Here is a 19,056-nt window from a genome sequence, read left to right on the forward strand (position 1 = left end):
ACTTAGGCTTTGGCCAAAACAATGTGCTTAGATGGATTTAATTTTTGGATTGTACGAGCCAAATCTTTACACTATTGTATCAAGAAATCAAATGCCTCCAAACTTACTGTCATTTGATTATCTCTTTTGTCAATATTTGCAATTCGAATGAAGATGTGTTTGTTTTTTATTGAAGATATTGCCTTGTCAAGGTGTAAGGCTATGAATATCATAATTTAATTTGGATAAACTCAATTATCTCAACAGTGAAAATCTTTTATACATCATATTCAATAAATTTGATGAAATTTAGCATTGACAATATACTCGCTCTTTTATTTTTTTGGTTGAACTAATGAGGTATTGGAGCATTTGTCTATGAAGGTTTAAGACCATCCATATCATGGATGAATTTATGTTGTTGGCACATAATATATTTATTCAAAGTTTTGAATGTCCATTAACCAAACATTTTGTTTTCAACAGGATATGTTGAAGCATATAGCTTTGATTTCAAGTGTACAGAAAACTTACTATTGAGGTGGCACCAATCATTGGTGACTCATGTACCTAGAAGCAAAAGAGTTCCATCACCCCCAGATACAATAAGGAAACAAAGAAGAGTATTGATACTTGAACTCAATGGTGTTTTACTTAAGACCATTGAGATGCAACATGGTGATGTATGTCCAGACTGGACCAAACATATGCATCTTCTGGAAGAGAATACAAGTGTTTGGCATTTGATTCGCAAAGATGCATTCATTTTCCTTGATTTTTGTATGCAATGGTTTGAGGTATGGATCTGGAGTACTAATAGACTACAAAGGACTCGACGCATTCTTGAGTTGTGCTTTCCTCGGCACCATCAAAAGTTTAAGGTCGTCGTAGAGCAGGGCAGGCAGCATGTCAAAAGATGGATCTTCTAATTGGATATCAATTTGTATACCACAAAAACTTGGATGTAACATGGAGAATTTGTCATGACCTGGATGGAAATAACATGCTAATTTTTTATGATACCCTCTACAATGTAATGTGGAATATGCCTGGAACCTACTTGATTTTTCCAAAGATGTGGAATCAAAATATAGAGGAGCTTCAAAGTTTTTTGGAGACAACAATCAGCGCATGGTTACTTGGTTGGATTTATGCAAAGAACAAACGGGAGTATACTTGCAACACTTTAGTAAATGAAGCAGCTTATGATAGAGAAACTTTGTATGTATTGGAGCAATACATGAGAAAATGCTATGTTTGAGATATAATTTGTACTCAATTATTATCTTGACAAAGTGTCTAACGAAGGGTTTTTGTCTTCGGATGAATTGTAAACTTGAATGTAACAATCTCATTGACTGTAACAAGTGTTCTTTGGCATTATCATCCCATGTTTTTACTTCAATGTCCCTCAAATTTGAGCATGTATATCATGATTTATAATCTTGATATAGTGTCTAAGATGGGTTTTTATCTGTGGATCAATCGTAAACTTAGCACATTGTTACTATCATTGAGATTTACTTTTTGTTTTATTGTTTCTAACACCACACCCTTTAGAGATCTCTCATTTCTAAGGTTCCTTTTTTAATGATATTTAGAATTCTTTTGGCAAATTAAATAAACCCCATGTTTTTACTTTAATGTCTCAAAGTGGAGATAGTATTTAACATTATCTTCTTCATATGAAAGGTGTTGTATAATCTCAATTAAGTTTAGTGTCATGTTTCCCTTATCCTTCCAATATTGTTGCATTGACGTATGTATCTATACAACTACAAACAAATACGCCAAATAGTTGTGTCAAGATATAATCTAATGGCACAAAGAGTGCACCAACAAATAGATGTTAGCTCAAACTACACAAAAATACCGAGTTTCCAACCAATCCTATAAGAAATGGGACTCAAATAATTCCCTAAATTCCTAAATTTGTCTTTGTAGGGTTAAAGGTGACTATGCCCATGGCCAGACGTCTCTCTTCCTTCCTCCCTCATCTTTAATTTCTCTAATATGGCATTGTTGAGCTCATCCATAGTCATATGTCTGCTGACTTGCTTACTTCGGGTCTCAATTTCTTGATGACTCGAGACTCGCGAAGTCGCGGTTGCTGCTGCAGATGTTTTAACATCCTCAGGTTGTGGCAATTCTAACATGTTATCTTCGTATGCAATTGCCAATTTGCAACATGCATCAAGGGTAGTTGGCTTGGCTAGTACCAGGTAATCATGCATTTTATGATCTCTAACCCCTCTCCTGAAACAAGGTAACAACTGATCATCTGTTAACATTTCACAGAGTTTGCACCTTGAATTTAAGTGCTTTAGTCAAGAGACATAGTCTGTCGTCATTGACTGATCTTCCTTTTGTTTGATGTTATGTAGTTGGACCACAGGGCTCCATTTGTCCCCACTGTGGGAAAAATGGGGCACAAAAACATTCTCCAACCTGGTGAAGTTAACCTTGTCTTCAGGCTTAAGGGTTCTAAACCACTGATGACCTTTTCCCTCTAAGGTCAGCGAGAAAGCATGTATCATGGTCACATCACATGTAGATTCAAAAATCTCTACATGTGCTGGATAGGATCCCCATCCCTAGAAAATTTTTGGACAAGTTTTAAAATGATATGGGGTTTCATCTAGGAAGGTCGGGGTTCTAGAGTAGTACCTAACTCCCTGACCATCCCCCTACCCTTCTCTACTACCATATTTAACAAGTCTGCCCTTGTGGCTACATAAAGGTCCATGGCTGGATCGTGGGGAATTGCTCCCCCCCTTCCTAGACCTCATCCCCTACCTATATTGGAACTTCTAGGTATTGTGGGGAATTGCTCCCCCCCTTCCTAGACCTCATCCCCTACCTATATTGGAACAAGTCTGCCCTTGTGGCTACATAAAGATCCATGGCTAGATCATGGGGAATTTCTCCCCCCCTTCCCAGACCTCATCCCCTACCTATATTGGAACTTCTAGGTATCTTGGGTTCATGGACTGGTCCAGCCTACTGTGGTACCCTTGTGGGATTCCCCAATAGTATCCTCTATGCATCTTTTTGTAATTAAGAGCTCCATGTCTTATAAGAATGTAGGGTGATTGATCATTAACTTTATATCCTTCTTGGTATAGAGTCGTTCCTCTACTTCTACAGCCGAGTTAGCTATGTTACCCTCTTCTTCTTTGGTTGTAAACCCTTCCTCCATTCTGGATTCCTCGTTGATGGGTTCCAAGTTTGGAATTCCTCCATCACTTCTACCTGTAGCAGTTTCATGTTCTTTTCCTCATGTGATTGGAGTGGGTTAACACTTCCTCTTCTTGTCTCCTTTCTCTCACTACAAGAGGTTGAGGACATACCGACGCCAAAATACCGACGCAAATGTCGAACGTCGATATGTCCGTCGTCATGTTGGAGGAGACAAGTATGGCGGGGTTTTTTTAAATTTTCATTTCCCGTCGCGTATACCGACGCCTATACCGACGCTTATTACGACGCTCATACCGACGCATATTCCGTAGCATATACCGACGAATATTCCGACACATATTCCGTCGCATATACCGGCGCTCGTAAGTTTTTCACAGCCGAGAGCCTATTTTCTGGTTTTTCGCAGAAGAGGCGCAAGTAATCACTAGGAAGAGGTGCTTTCTCTCCCTCTTCTCTTTCCCTCTTCTCTTTCCCTCTCTCTCCTCTTTTTTCCTCTCTCCTCTTTTCTCCTTCATTCTTCTTTTCTCCTCTTCTCCTTCTCCTAACATGTTATTGCAATTGCTTTTAGTTTTTAATTGAAAAATTAGGACGTTTAGGGTTTTGTGTTTTTTTGGCTCTCTATGCATGTTGAGATCTTGAGCTCTCTATGTATGCATAGATCTCCTAATGCATGCATAGAGATTTTAGGGTTTTGTATTAGTTCTTTTTCTTGTGTTTAATTTACTAATTAGTTTGTTTATTATTTTGTTTTGCAGCTCTTTCACCTCACCAATCTTTCACCAATCCTCGAGCTCTCCTTCAGCTTTGCAAAAAAGAGGTAGATCCTCTATTGATTTTTCTTGTTTATGCTATTTTATATGAATTTTTGCATCCTTGTTTTATGGTTTAGGGTTAGTTTTGGGTTCTTGTAAGCTTACAACACATAGGATTAATTTAATATCTATGCATAAAACCTATAATAAGCTTGCAATCTCTATTATCCATGTACGTAAAACAAGATCATGTTTATTACACCATTGGGTGATGGGATTAAGGGTTAGCATAGTGCATAAGGCATATAGCATAGAGCTTATGCATAGAGCTTATGCATAAGTCTTGCATAGAGCGTATGCAAGAGACTTATGCATAGAGCGTATGCATAAGACTTATGCATATGACTTATGCATAGAGTTTATGCATATGGCTTATGCATAGAGCGTACGCATAAGACTTATGCATATGGCTTATGCATAGACCTTATGCATAAGGCTTATGCATAGAGCGTGTGCATAAGGCTTATGCATAGAGCGTAATTGCATAGAGCGTGTGCATAAGGCTTATGTGAAAGGGATTAAGGGTTAGCATAATAGTGCATAAGGCATATAGCATAGAGCTTATGCATATGTCTTGCATAGAGCGTATGCATAAGACTTATGCATAGAGCGTATGCATAAGACTTATGCATATGACTTATGCATATGGCTTATGCATAGAGCGTACGCAGGTAGACTTATGCATATGGCTTATGCATAGAGCTTATGCATAAGGCTTATGCATAGAGCGTGTGCATAAGGCTTATGCATAGAGCGTAATTGCATAGAGCGTGTGCATAAGGCTTATGTGAAAGGGATTAAGGGTTAGCATAATAGTGCATAAGGCATATAGCATAGAGCTTATGCATAGAGCTTATGCATAAGTCTTGCATAGAGCGTATGCATAAGACTTATGCATAGAGCGTATGCATAAGGCTTATGCATATGACTTATGCATATGGCTTATGCATAGAGCGTACGCAGGTAGACTTATGCATATGGCTTATATGAAAGGGATTGTTAAAATGCAATTGCAAATGCCTTGATTGTGGTTAACAAATGCTTATGCAAATGCCATGGTGAGGGCATTGTGAATTGTTGGTTTGTGTTGGAGCTTTTGGATGATGGATTGAGGCATGAGTCCATGCCTCAATTGCTGAGTTCTAAATTGTAAAAGGGCATGAGTCATGCTCAATACTTGTAAGCCAACAAACTTGTTCTATCATTTGATATTATCCACATCATTTTGTACCTACACTCACCATTGCAACCACTTCAAGTTTCTATAGAATCTAGCAATGTGTGAGGGTACCTTGGCATTGGTTGGAGAGGCCAAGGGGAGAATGGCTTGAACTCTTTGTGCCGTGATTGCTTGGTAAAGCGGTACGAAGGGGGATTAGGTACACCGGTGTGAAGAAATAGCCTCAACCTTCACCTTGGAGGAAAACTCGGTGAAGGGGTGAGAAGAGCTTGGCCGGGAGATCGGCAAGCTTCAACGCGCGTCCTCAACAATCCTCACCATCGACTTTGTGGATGCATTTGGGCAATGGGGCCCCTTTTCTGTCATATTGTGTGGATATTGCAAATGCATATGATCTTTCATGACATTGTGGGATGCAAAGAGTATTGCGTACAAGTTTTAAGAAGTTGCATTTTCAATTGAGATTTGGTTCCAATTACAAAGGAGACTCTGGCGGAATTTACAAAACCGTAATTCAGTCCTAGGGTTTTTGGGATTAGGTCCGAGCTTATGGCTTATGCATAAGACTTGTGCATAGAGCGTGTGCATATAGCTTATGCATAAGACTTATGCATAGAGCGTGTGCATAAGACTTATGCATATGGCTTATGCATAGAGCTTATGCATAAGACTTATGCATAAGGCTTATGCATAGAGCTTATGCATAAGTCTTGCAGCCTTATTATGCAAGCTTATACTTATAATATGCATTTAGATTATTGCATAAGGCCTTTATATATAAACAGCTATTTATGAATAGAGATAGCTTCTCTCTCCATCCTTGTGTAAATTCTATTTAATTTTGTATGGAGAGGAGATAAGCTGATTTGTGTTTAACGAGCTGCATATACATGTTATCCTGCTAGATGGAGCCTCTCAATCTTGAAGAGAGAATAGCGTGTCCATGCATGCGATGTAAGTACCAAATCTTTCGAAAACGAAGGATTTGCAACGAGCATGTTCATGACGCTGGAATATTTCCAATGGAGCGCTTGCAAAATTTACGGTTTCAATCGTACAACCAAGCAAGTGTGCAGCCGCATCTTGATAACATTGCGCCTGTGAATTCTCGTCCCCAACAAAGGATGAGGATATCGCAGGAGGGAGTGACAGATGGAGCTCAATTAACAGCACCCGAGGGAATGGAAGAAGGTCAGGAAATGGAAGAAGGTCCAATGGAAGAAATGTTGGATGCCTTCATTGAGCAACAAGAAGCTCTCTTCGAGGAGCATGAACATGAAGATCATCAACCACGACATTCTCAACGGTCAAATTATGAACCAGAGGAAGAGGCCATGCGTAAACTTGCACGCCTTCCATTATACAATGGTGCCAACATATCTGTATTGTGTGCATCTCCTACAATGCTAAATTTGCAGTCAGTTTTTGGATGGTCTAATACAAGTGTCACTGAACTATTCAAGTAAGGTCTTTTTTTGGAGATTACACCTACTGTTGAAATGTTAAATTATCAACTTGTATTTGAGAAAATCTTAATAGTAACGATCAGATATTGCCATACTTGCAGGCTTTTGAAAGATCAAATATTGCCCCCTGGCAACGGGGTCACTCTATGTAGAATATCCCTATCGCGTGCGTTCAAGGCCTATATTTTAAATCCCTTATCTGTGAATTTTCTAATCCATATAATATCCCCTTTTCTTTATGAATCTGTAAATTTTTTTGAAAATTTTTTAAATCATACCCTTATGTAAATATATTTCTATAAGTTTCATAAATTAAAAATATGCTTCTGTTGAATGCACGTGATATTCACATTTTTTTGTGAGCGACCCCCCCGAGGGCAACGAGATGCCTCCATCTCGTGCAGATGCGAAGAAGTTATTGAAATCCATAGGCATGGATTACAATAATATTCATGCTTGTCGCAATGATTGTTGCCTCTTCCGCCATGAATATGAGCATTTGCAAGAATGTCCCCATTGTGGCTCTAACAGATATAGAGAAGATGTTCAGGGGGAAGCTGTCCCGGTAAAGGTTCTCAGGCACTTTCCAATCATTCCAAGGATAAAAAGCATGTTCAGGTGCAAATCAATAGCAAGCTTGATGACATGGCATGCCACAACTCGATCCACAGATGAAGTGATGCGTGTGCCTGCAGACTCACCCGCATGGAGACACATTGAAGAGAAATGGCCGGCTTTTAAGGAAGAACCTAGAAACCTCCGTCTTGGCCTAGCAATGGATGGTGTAAACCCTTTTGGTTTAAGGAGCTCTTCATGGAGCACATGGCCTGTTTGCCTTGTGAATTATAATCTTCCGCCATGGTTAGCAATAAAGAAAGGTCATCTGTTGCTCTCATTAATAGTTCCAGGAAAGTACAAGGTGAAGAACATGGATGTATATTTGGCACCACTTATTGATGAGTTACGCACCTTGTGGAACGGAATTGAAGTGAAGGACATGTCAAAGCAGCAGAGTGGCCAAAGACTTACAACTGTGCAAGGTATTCTCATGTGGACAATGCATGATTGGCCTGGCTATGGAGAATGCTCAGGTTTGTCTATATCGGGTTACAATGCATGTCCTGTATGTGGTCCTCGACTTGATTCAAGATACTCAAAAGCATTACGAAAGAATGTCTACCAAGGACATGTTAGGTATCTGCCAGAAAATCATGAATTGCGGGATGGTAATCTAGGAAGACCTCCTCCAAGTACATTGAAGGCAAGCGATTGGAAGATCAAATGGGAGGAATGTGGCAACTTGGCATGTCCTGGGATGAAGAGGCTCTCTATCTTTCACCAACTCCCCTATTGGGGTGATCTCCTTATAAACCATTTGCTTGACCCGATGCATATTTTCAAGAATGTAGCTGACATTCTGTGGAAGACCATGACAGGAAAAAAGGATACTAAAGGCCAAAGGGATGACTTGGAAGAGATTGGTTGTATGCAAGAGTTGTGGGCTCGCACTAGACCCAATGGAAAGGTGCTACTTCCAAGAGCCCCATGGGTTTTTAGCAAGATGGAGGAACAACAAGTCAAGAGGACAATTTCGGAGTTTCGGACTCCGACAGGTTGTATGCATTTCGGAGTCCCTTGTTTACATCACTGAATATTTAAGTTCCTCAGATCCAGAGATACCTCGACTATGGTCTCAAGAGTCCAACAGGCGAGTCATTGGTGAGGAACCTCAAGGCCAAGGCATTAAGAGAAAGATGGATAACACTTTGAGAGAAAAAATCAACAAATTTTGCATCTTGAACTCTCATGTAATGGAGAAGTGGATTGAGACATATGAAGCTCTCAAGCGACAGCGAGTACAAGATCGTTTAAGTTTCAGAAGGAATCGCACTACAAGAAATCTCCCATATCCAGAAGGTATGCAAGCTCTTCCGGACTTTCCCACAAGTAGATGGCTAGAAGCTACAATTTTAGAAGCCAAACGTGCTGGTTTACCTATAACAGAGGAGGAGGAGGAGCTTACAAAAGGATGCGATTGGCATGTAAGTGTTTAAGTTCTACATGTCTCTCATTTTTTCCTCTACATGTCTCTGTGTTTGATTCTCCATCAACAAACTTTTTGTGCTCATTGTAGTATCACAAATATGGGGCGTTTTGGTCACATGGACGTCATTTTCGAGTAGAACGAATAGACCAAAGAAGAGCAACCTTTGATTGTGGTGTCACAGCACAGTTTGTTCAAGAAAGTCGTGCAAGTGCAAGTGATGATAACACAATTACTGGAATGCTTGATTACTTTGGAACCATTCAAGATATATTGAAGGTTGGCTTCAGAAGTTTTGAGTTGTTTATCTTTGATGTGAAGTGGTTCAAGGTAATCATGAATGGGCCACATGCAACTGTACGTAGAGACAAGAGTGGCCTCATCCAAGTGGACTCCACAAAGGTATGGACCGATCAGCAAGATACTTTTGTGCGCCCAGAGCATTGTGAGCAGGTTGTCTTTAAAGCGGATCCAAAAGATCCACGCTGGCTGTTTGTGGTTCAAGTCGCCCCCCGCAGTAAGCAAATTTTTGAAGAATTTGAGCTACAACAAGGTGATGTGGATGCACAGGGTAATGGAGAGCAGCAAGAACAAGCCGATATCAACAATGAAGAGGAGCAAGCAAATGAAGAGAAGGAACTAGAGCAACATCCAAATGAAGAGGTGCAAACCAAGGAAGCTGAAAATCAAGTTGAGGAAGAAGACATAGATGATGAAGACATCCTTCATCAAGGGACTTTTAATGATGAGGATGCTGAAATGTGCATAGACATAGATCTCTTTGGGGCTACTGATCTTAATGAGGATGATAGAATAGATAATGATTTATAAAATGATGTATCTTAATGATTATGCAAATAGTTATGACATATTTGTAATGGTTTTATGACATTGAAGGTCCATTCATTGTTTACCATTGTTAATGTTTACCATCATAATCACTACTGTAGGAGCAAGTTGATATAGTTTTACCAATGTTGTTTATCATTGTTAATGTTTATCTTATGGTTCTTTCATTCATTGTTTACCGTGTAATTTTCATTCCGTACAAGTTTGTCATATGGTTTTTTGTCCAACAGGCCATGGGTGACTCACCGCCCTACGACTACAGTCCAGATTTCTCATTTAATCCTACACCGCAGGGCATGAGTCCCCAGCAGTTATATGGTTTTCTTTCGTCCATGACTCCAGAGCAGAGAGCCATGGCTCAGAGTTATTGGGGTTCTGGAGCAGGGACATCTGCCTCACCATCTGGATTCCCGACGCCAGTTCCCACACCCGTGGGTACGACAGCAGCTCCCACACCTCGTACCACACAGCCTTCCACCCCTATTACAGCTCGATCTACCACGTCTTCACATAGACGGCGCTCACGTAGTAGGTCTTCAGGGGGAGGTTGTTGTGGTGGTAGTGCCACAGATGCTGTGACACCACCACCACGTGAGCGTCGTCCTTCGCTCTCATCTGTTGATAGCACACCCATAGGGTCACCTTCCACTCCCTGGGGTGCACATGACCATGACAACAGCAAGATTTACACAATTAGGGATGGGGCACCATTAATGGATAGTGCAGGGAAGGCAATGAAGACACGCATTCGACAATTGTGCACTATACAGTTTCATGACTCTGTCATGACTAAGTGGGATCAGCAAGACAAGGGAAAGAAAAATTATATAAACACAAAGATAAAGCAAGAGTTCCAGCCATCTGACCCTATGAATGTCGTCTCTAATGAGTGGATACAGTATACAGCTCGCATTTTGATGGGGCATCGTAGGTCAGAGGCGAGGGATGCATTCAGAGAGGGGAAGGAGAAACCTGTTTGGCTAGATGACAGGGAGTGGGCAGCCATTGCTCAGGAGCTCACCGAGACACCAGACAGGTTTCAACAACAAAGAGAGGCGGCAAGGGCAAGACTGCAAACAGTAGGGGCTTCTCATCTCGGGAGTGGTGGTTACGAAACCATGCGCCATGAATTCGTAAGTGTTTGTAGCAATTTTATTTATTTAAATGTAGGTATGTGGGCTAAATGTTGATTTTTTAAAAGTTATAATTGTTAATTGTGTGTGCAGGAGTTGGCCATGAATCGCCCACCAAGCAGGCGAGAGGAGAAGTACGCTCACAAACATGGCCTTGTGGCCTTGTTTGAGATGCTTGAAGAAGAAGGAGAGACCGTCAATTGGGAGGCATTACCATGATGTATGATGACCTTCAAACTAATGAAATATGATCAAAACATTCTTGAGTATTAATGTTTAATTTAATTTCTTGTTTGTCGATATCAGGAAAATATGCAAACGAGCACGGTTGTTTTTGTGCTCTATTGTAGACAGAATGGTGCTGTCTGTTTGCTGTTGTTGATCCTGCTCATTGCAGGCAGCTAGGCAACAGCCAGGCAGCACTATTCTGCCCAAAAAAAAATTTCTGCTACAGCATCGGTATTTGCCCCGGTATCAGCGTCGGTATATACATAGGTATAGATGCCGGTTTATATTTCGGTATATAATCCGGTATAGAGGCCGGTTTTCCCGTCGGTATATGAATCGGTATAGAGGCCGGTTTAAGCGCCGGTATTACCCCCAGTCAGCGTCGGTATAGGCGCCGTTATCTGCGCCGGTATTAATACCCGACAGGTATACCGACGCTGCGATACCGGTGCTTATACCGGCGCTTATACCGATGATGAGGATTTTTTAAACCCCGTTAAATAGCGCCGGTACAAGCCCCGGTATTAGGCTAATATGTAGTAGTGTCTCAGCTCTTGCCCTACAAGTATCAAGCTCTTGTTTCCTTAAGCTCAATTCTCAAAGTTTTGTTCTACCTTCGTTGGAGGTCTAATTTCATTTCCTCGGTGGTGGGAAAGAATATTTGACCCATCCTTAACTGCACTTTCCATATCTTGTCTAATTCGAGGGGTGCCAGTATTTGACCGCCTGGAATTCAATGCTTGGAATAGCACTTCTTATCTTGGACTGAGTCTAGTGCTAGTTGATGGACCCATGCCCACAGATTACACTTCTTCATCATGACTAGTTTGGAGACCGAAAATCCCCGAGTGATATCAATGATCCCACTGGACTTGGTTGGGGAGTGTGGTTTATCTTCTTCCCCAAACCCAGCGTATCTCAACCCTTCTTCCATGTATTCTTCAGTACTAGTTTGTGCAGTGGGGTCAGGTTTCTCAAAACACTCAAGTGTGTTCTTGCGGAATGTCCTGATCCCACACTTCTTTGGTAGGAAGTTTTTGGTTGATTTGATGCACTATCGTCAGGCATAAGATCATCTCCGATGAGTTTTCCAGATCTTAAGTGCATGTATGTATGATTTGATAAGCTATTAATCAACCCAATTTGATTCAATTGTCAATTTTATCGCTCTGTTCATCATGAGGTGTGAATTAGCAGAGAATGTTTTACATCATGAAACAGCAGGACTCGGTTCACGTCGTGAAACTACAAGAAAATGGTTTACGTTGTTGAATGGTTTTCTTGCACTCTCATGTGCTCAACAATTTTCCTCCTTAGGGTTAAATTCCTTCTTTTAGTTAAATTCTCTTTCTTTATCCGACCCTCATAACCTTAGTTTTGTCAATCCATCAATTTTGGCCTTCACGTGAACCTGCAGGATTTCTTTCACATCGTGAAACAGAAGGTGTTTCATGTCGTGAACTACTTCATAAATGGTTCATGCCGTGAAGGTCTCCTGCACTTTCACGTGATCCAATTTTCAGCGGGAAATGGTTCACGTCGTGAACAACTTTCCTGCACTTTCGTGTGGAGTTTTTCGCGTCAGTAATTTGTGGTCTTGGGTGCATAATACTTATCCAAATGATGAAAATTATATTGTGCCAATGCAAAGGAATAAAATGTAAGTTCCTGGCTAAATCAATGGTCCCTTATGTTTTTTATTTTTTTTGAATTTTTTGAAAAAAAAGAAAACAACACCGAATTTGCTTCTTCACGTTGGTGTGTTTTGTGATGCTAACTTCAAAATTAACAAGAGTAACTAATGAATCCTTTCCTAAACTACTCTCCACAACATTTACAACATCAAAAACTATACTTTTTTTCTCAACCACACACACCTTATCCTTTTATTTCCAAGGTTAGAAGTTTGAACATGTTAGTCTAACTCTCATGAATAGAGCACTGGATCCTACCATCTTGCCTAGTCATCCTAATTACTTTAGTGTACAGTCTGAGAATGAAATTTGGTGGCTTGCTGCATTTGAAGTACCAAAGGAAGATCATGAGATTTTGAAGATTTTCTTTAACTTGACAGAGATACCTAATACAGAGTGCAATGATAAAATCATGGTGAAATTTTGCACGTGGAATGTTATGGTGAGTATTAAGTGGAATGGCACCTTGCTGGAGATCTCAAAACTAACACCCATACTGACATCTTAGACTTAGGATTTTTTTTGCTTTTATCATCTCCCATTATCAGTATAAGCATCAGTACAGGATCATTGGAATAAGTGTCAAAAAAGTGGGTAGCAATAAAAGTGTCAAAATAAGCATTGGTAAAGGCATCATAACAAGCATCAGAATATGAATATAATGATGCATATACCTATATTTTTATCAACTCTAGTTAAATCCGATGCTTATACCAAATGTATATAAGTTTTTTGTTATTGGAAGAATACGATAGACTGGGGCTGGTAGCTTTGCCAGCCCTAGTCTATCTCCACTAGTACCAATAGGCACTCAAATCTCTACACACAAAATGATTATGTTTATATTACTGAGAACATCATTATATTTCTATGTTACAAAAGATTAGAGCCAAGATCTTACAGAAAACATTCATATTAAAAAACAACAGCCTATCTACTTGTTGTCATCATTTATATTTATATGTTAGAGCCAAGCTCTTATAAAAAACATTCGTATATTATTAAAGAATAGCCTATCTACTTGTTGTCATCATTTCCATCACGTCCTTTCCCTGTCCTAGTCATTGTGAGTATCTTTTAGAATTCCTTCTATATATATAAAAACCATAAGTTGGATGCTACCAAACCATAAGTTACATGCTACCAAACCATAAGTTGCAAACTTAATTAGCAAAGTTTAACCATTATACTTACAACATAGTTGACAACATGGGCCTAACTAATTGGATGCCTAGTGTCTCAAGCAATGTAGATGTTCCATGGCTAAATGAGGCTCCACCAGTTGCCTCTTTCTAAACACATTCGTGAAGACGATTGAGTACGCATATATATATGCAATGTGTCAGGCTAAAATCTGAGAGGTATTTTTGATCAGTGTACATGTGGTGTGGATGGTTTACGAATAAGCTTTGCCCTGAATGCCCTGGCAAATGTACAGGCCGAGTGGTTTGGTTGTGAGCTGGTTTATGGCACACACTTGTCAATCCGTGAATGCAACCCGGTTAGCGCATAGAGGCTATCCCGAATGGGAGAAGATGAGTTAACCACATACTAATGACTTCTAGTCCTACTGAATCCTTCTCAACACTGAAGCAATCAATCTTACATAATCAAGGCATCAAGATTAGGCTACACTTAAGCACACAAATGCAACTTATGCAAGGAACCTAATATGCAAAGAGCTATCACACAAGCCTCAACTACACATTATTTCAAGCACAAGCTTCATCACAAGCACTCTATAACTCACAAATCAAAACATCATTAAGAAATCTAGATTAGCAAGAGTGTAGACCAAAACCTCATATCATTGAAAATGTAAAGAATAGAAAGTACATGATTGAAGCATGAATGGAGATGGAGAGTCTTGGGAGAGCACTTGAGAAGGAGCTATGGAGCAAGCTCTCTCTATGAGCCTCTCAACCAAATGACCAAAGAGTGTGCTCCCTCTCTCAAATGGGCCACCTTTTATACAAAAATTCTAGAACTCCCAAAAGTTCCCATGTCGGATTATTGTCAAGCCCCCTCCCACATTCATCTATAACTTTGAACTCTTTTCAAGAGCCCTAAGTGTCTTTTTTGTTGCATCCTTGTATTGATCTTCATTTGTCATGCAACACTCCCCCCTTCCTATTTTGCGCACGTCCTCGAGCGCGGTAGTAGCAAGAGCTGCAACAAAAAAAACAATGGATACAAGTAAAGTCCTTTATTGAAAAAAAGAAAAGAAAAGAAAAAACCAGCAATGATAATTTCACACGTGAGCATACAAGTGCAAGGCTGATTAAAGTTTTAATGAGTACTAAAATGGGTGAGTAAAGACTGGTCAAAGTGAGACTTAAGTAGTAGATAGTGCTATGTAAAGGCAAGTGTGCTTTGTACACCGCCGGTTATGACCGTAGTCTCAATGTCCTACCAGTATGTAAGTTACTCCTAAATGGCATACCTACTCCTAAATATGAGCAAAGGTGATTGGAACTCTCGTTTTGTCTTTTTTTTTTTTTTTTGATATGTGGGTAGAAGTTGATGAAGATTAAGGTTCTATCCCAAAGAGACCCAAGCAATGGCCAAGAGACCTCCGCCAAGAGAATCTAAAGACCGCTAAGTATATCAAGGGCGACAGACCCTTTTTCTTTCTTTTATGACCTAAGGAGTACCCCATGAAGATGAGGGCATCGGTCTTGAGGGCCCATAGTGTACCCCCGAGCCCTACCAACATCTATCAAGGCGATAGATTCCTCAAAGTTCTTCTTCTGAAGTTTTTAGACATCAGTGTTCACCCCAGGGAAACCAAGGCATCGGCCCCAAGGTGCTAAGACAACCTCAGGTCCTACCAAGCATTTCACATGGCGGTAGACACTTCATGTCTCAATTCACTTTGTATATATATATTTTTGTAGGGTATATTTTCATAAATTTTTATGACTCCTAGCACCTAGCTCATATCTAAGAGGTAACTACCACTAGGGATAACTAATATACCTTGAAAACATAAGTACTTGGCATACTCCATTGGTATATATCCTACACTGTTTTTAGATAGAAATATCTTTTCCTAAGTCTTCTAAGACTCTAGAATTCACTCACCATATTTTAACAACTAATCAAAAACTTCAAGCAGCCAACATTGTGTGAACATGCAAACCATATATTCGAAAGATAAGAGCACATAAAGAAATAAAGATTAAGATCTGAATACACCTGTTGTAGTGCCCTTTTGATGTTGTTCATTTGCATTGATGAATTGCTGATTTTGGTGCAGATTGCTCCTCCTTGATCTTTGTAAGCGTAGCATGTCTCCCCCCTTCCTAATTTGTTTGCACGATAGGTGGACTATTGGGGCGTGTTTGATGCTTTTGTTTTTTACGGAGATCTCTATAAAATTTTTATTAACAAACACGAAAAGAAAAGAAAAAAATAAAATTTGCCATTGGTGCCAAACACCGAATATAGCCGAGGGGAAAAACCCAGTGGGAGAAAAGTGCCCTGGCTTGTCGATCTTATTGTGGAGTCGTTGAACTTACCCTTGCGCTGGTGGTGGATCCGTGTCCTCGTCTGCTGGAAAGATGGTATCAATTTCCTCAGGATGCAGAGACAACCCCTCACAAAAACCTGCCGCTGGAGAAGGTGGTAGAGGAAGGAGTGCTTCCTCACTAAAGTATGGCATTGGTTCTATGGGAAGGTTAATCAGACAGTTTCGATTTTGGAACTGCGCAATGTAGGTACTCATATTGATCCAATATTGACATGTGGAGGCTTAGGGAAGGAGGGCTTGCAAGATCGGTGGTTGCAAGTCATTTAGGCTTGTATCCCTCCATTGTTGTGCTTGAACCTCCTCAGGTAATCTACGCTGATGTGGTCCTCTCTCTGGTATTCTCACATTAAGAAGATTATGGCGTTGGGGTGTAACTCCCACAATTTGCTTCATTAAGCCCGTGCCATATCGTCTAAAGTAAGAGCGGCATATCCAACAAATATGTGAAGCTTCTTCTAATACAAGCCGTGCACACTCTTGACAATGTGGAAATGGGTGATGCTGTTGATAGAATAATGTGACAAAGTGATGCCCACAGCAACTTTCACCTAAGGGAGCATAGAAGTACCTAGAATGTGTTTGAAATGGAGGAGCACTATAACCCCCGCGATGATCTGGTTGAGTACTATCGGGGTCAATGCATGGTGGACATGTATCACGCCAAATATCCATCAGGAGTTATCTGGACGTAGAACAATGAAATTTAGAACACTCATATCCATCATGACAATTCCAATCAAAAACAAGATTATCTCAAAGAAAACACATCTTCTAAAGGCATAAGGAACTACATTATTCAAACATTGATTTACCAAAGAGCTTTATTTGTAGTGTTAATGCCTTATCTTTAGTTTTTGGTATATCCTTTTTAAGAGGTGGACACTTTAGCAATTGTCTTGGAATTTGAGCAAGATAAGAGGTTTTAGGCATTGAAATGCTAGAATCTATGCTCAAATGAGACACATTTGGACTTGTCGTAGGTACAGAAGTTGATGGTTGAATTGTGTTACAAGGAGAAATCGGGACAACCGGTGTTTCAATACATGTTTTAGGAAGATCAACACAAGTAGTTTTGTAGGTGCTATCACAGCCACCTTTCCTTTCTTGAAGATTTTGTGTTGACTTCTTTTGCACCCACTGATATGGACAATCAATTGTGGCTTTTGGAATCTTTCTGAAACACTCTTTTACCCCTGTCAAAGCATGGCATTTTGGAAGCCAAATTGCTGTTGCCCCCTCATAATAGCCTTGTGCTTTGAGCACATTTTTTGGGACCCATCGAGTAACAATCCAAGGTTTGGGCTTGGAAATGATGTGCTTCTTAAGAGGCTTAGCAACTGGACTAGATGGTACAAGTTTGTACGCATCTTTGGGTAGCCACATTGATAATTCCTTCTTACCTGGCCTTCTTTGAGCAGCAACTAGAGTAGTTGGAACATGCCAGCCATGGCCCTCACTTGAGTACTCATCAATTATCCACATCATTTGTTTTGGAGCTTCAAGAGCAGATTTTGATTGTGGGTTGGGTAAGGTAAAAACATTACCCCTTTGACACGATAAAGCTCGTGGTGTAGCAGATCCCAAGATGCAATCAGAATCAATTTGCAACTTGTATTGTCTATTCTTCCAATCTAATGAGCAATTGGTAGCACTTAACCACGACCTACCGAGAACAACCTCTACTACTGCCTTGGACTTACGTGCCACATAAAAGGACACTGACATCTGGTGATCCTGAATGGTCATCATAATGACACATTTTCCCTCTATAGGGTTATCTTCTCTTGAGAAGCTTCGTAGGTCCACAGGAATTTGCACAAGTGGTGGTTGACCCAAGGCTATCCAGGTGTCAAACGAGAGAACATTATAATCTGCACCAGAGTCAATTAAGGCAGAGACAAAGTAGGTAGTCTCATGAAGATGAAGGCACACTTGAATATTGAATGGTTTGACATATGGCTCATCAGTAGCCAACTGTATGGCTAACATAGAAGCTTTGTGACGCTCCTTGGCTTTTGCAACTCTGGCTTTAGCCTCCTCTTGAGCCTGACGTTTAAGTAGGTCAAGTGCTTCTTTCTGTGTTTGTGCAACATGCATCTGTTGAAGCATGGCTTCAGTTAATGGTTCATTGTATTTCTTGAGACGACTTCCATTAATGAAGTTAGGCATTTGCTCACCGTCTAGTGTCTCTAAACGCACTGCACCACTTGGAGTAAGCTCATTAATCACAAACGGTCCTAGGCCACGTTTTTTGAGCTTTCTCTTATGCTTCTTAAGTGTGTACAAGAGAACCAGGTCTCCTTTTTTGAATCGGCCAGTTGTTACATTCCTATCATACCATTGCTTTTGTCTCCTCTTCTCGGCATACATCCCCATTACTGCCAATAAGCGGGTCTCATCAAGCTTTTCCAATTCATCAACGCATTGTGAAAGCTCATGACCAGTCCAATCCAGTTGTTTAGCTACTCGTAGAGTAGGTACAAGAAATTCAATGGGAAGAATTGCGTCTAGCCCAAAAGCAAGTTCAAATGGGGTTGTGCCCACAGATGTTTTATAGGCTGTCCTATATGCCCAGAGAACTGAGTGCAACTTCTGCTCCCAATCAGTCCTATGTCCCTCAACAATCTTTGTGAGTGTTGTGCAGAGAATCTTGTTAGTACTCTCGGCTTGTCCATTGGTCTGGGGATGATAGGGTGCAGAACGCTTGTGAATTACCATAAATTCTTGAAGCAAAAATTCTATGACTTCATTTACAAAGTGTACACCTTGATCACTAACGATCTCAATTGGTAAGCCATAGCGTGTAAACACGTACTCATACAAGAACTTGGCTGTGGTTCTGGCATCATTTTTGACTGTTGCCTTTGCCTCTACCCATTTGGTCAAATAGTCGGTTGCGACTATAATATATTCTGCATGCGTGTTACGAGCTGGAGGT

At 40.4% G+C, this 19,056-nt stretch overlaps 1 protein-coding gene across 1 annotated transcript; it reads left to right on the forward strand.

Moving 5' to 3' along the window:
- The first annotated feature begins 10,448 nt into the window (after nt 1-10,448).
- Nucleotides 10,449-10,895, forward strand: LOC147604127 (uncharacterized). Its single transcript, XM_086795295.1, has 2 exons — nt 10,449-10,664; nt 10,758-10,895. The coding sequence occupies exons 1-2, from the start codon at nt 10,449-10,451 to the stop codon at nt 10,881-10,883; spliced, it is 342 nt and encodes a 113-aa protein (XP_086651421.1). The 3' UTR covers nt 10,884-10,895.
- The last annotated feature ends 8,161 nt before the right edge of the window (nt 10,896-19,056 follow it).

Source organism: Cibotium barometz, chromosome 62 (genome assembly GCF_041138505.1).
Source record: "Cibotium barometz isolate CiBa-2024 chromosome 62, ASM4113850v1, whole genome shotgun sequence".
Classification (NCBI taxonomy): domain Eukaryota; kingdom Viridiplantae; phylum Streptophyta; class Polypodiopsida; order Cyatheales; family Cibotiaceae; genus Cibotium; species Cibotium barometz.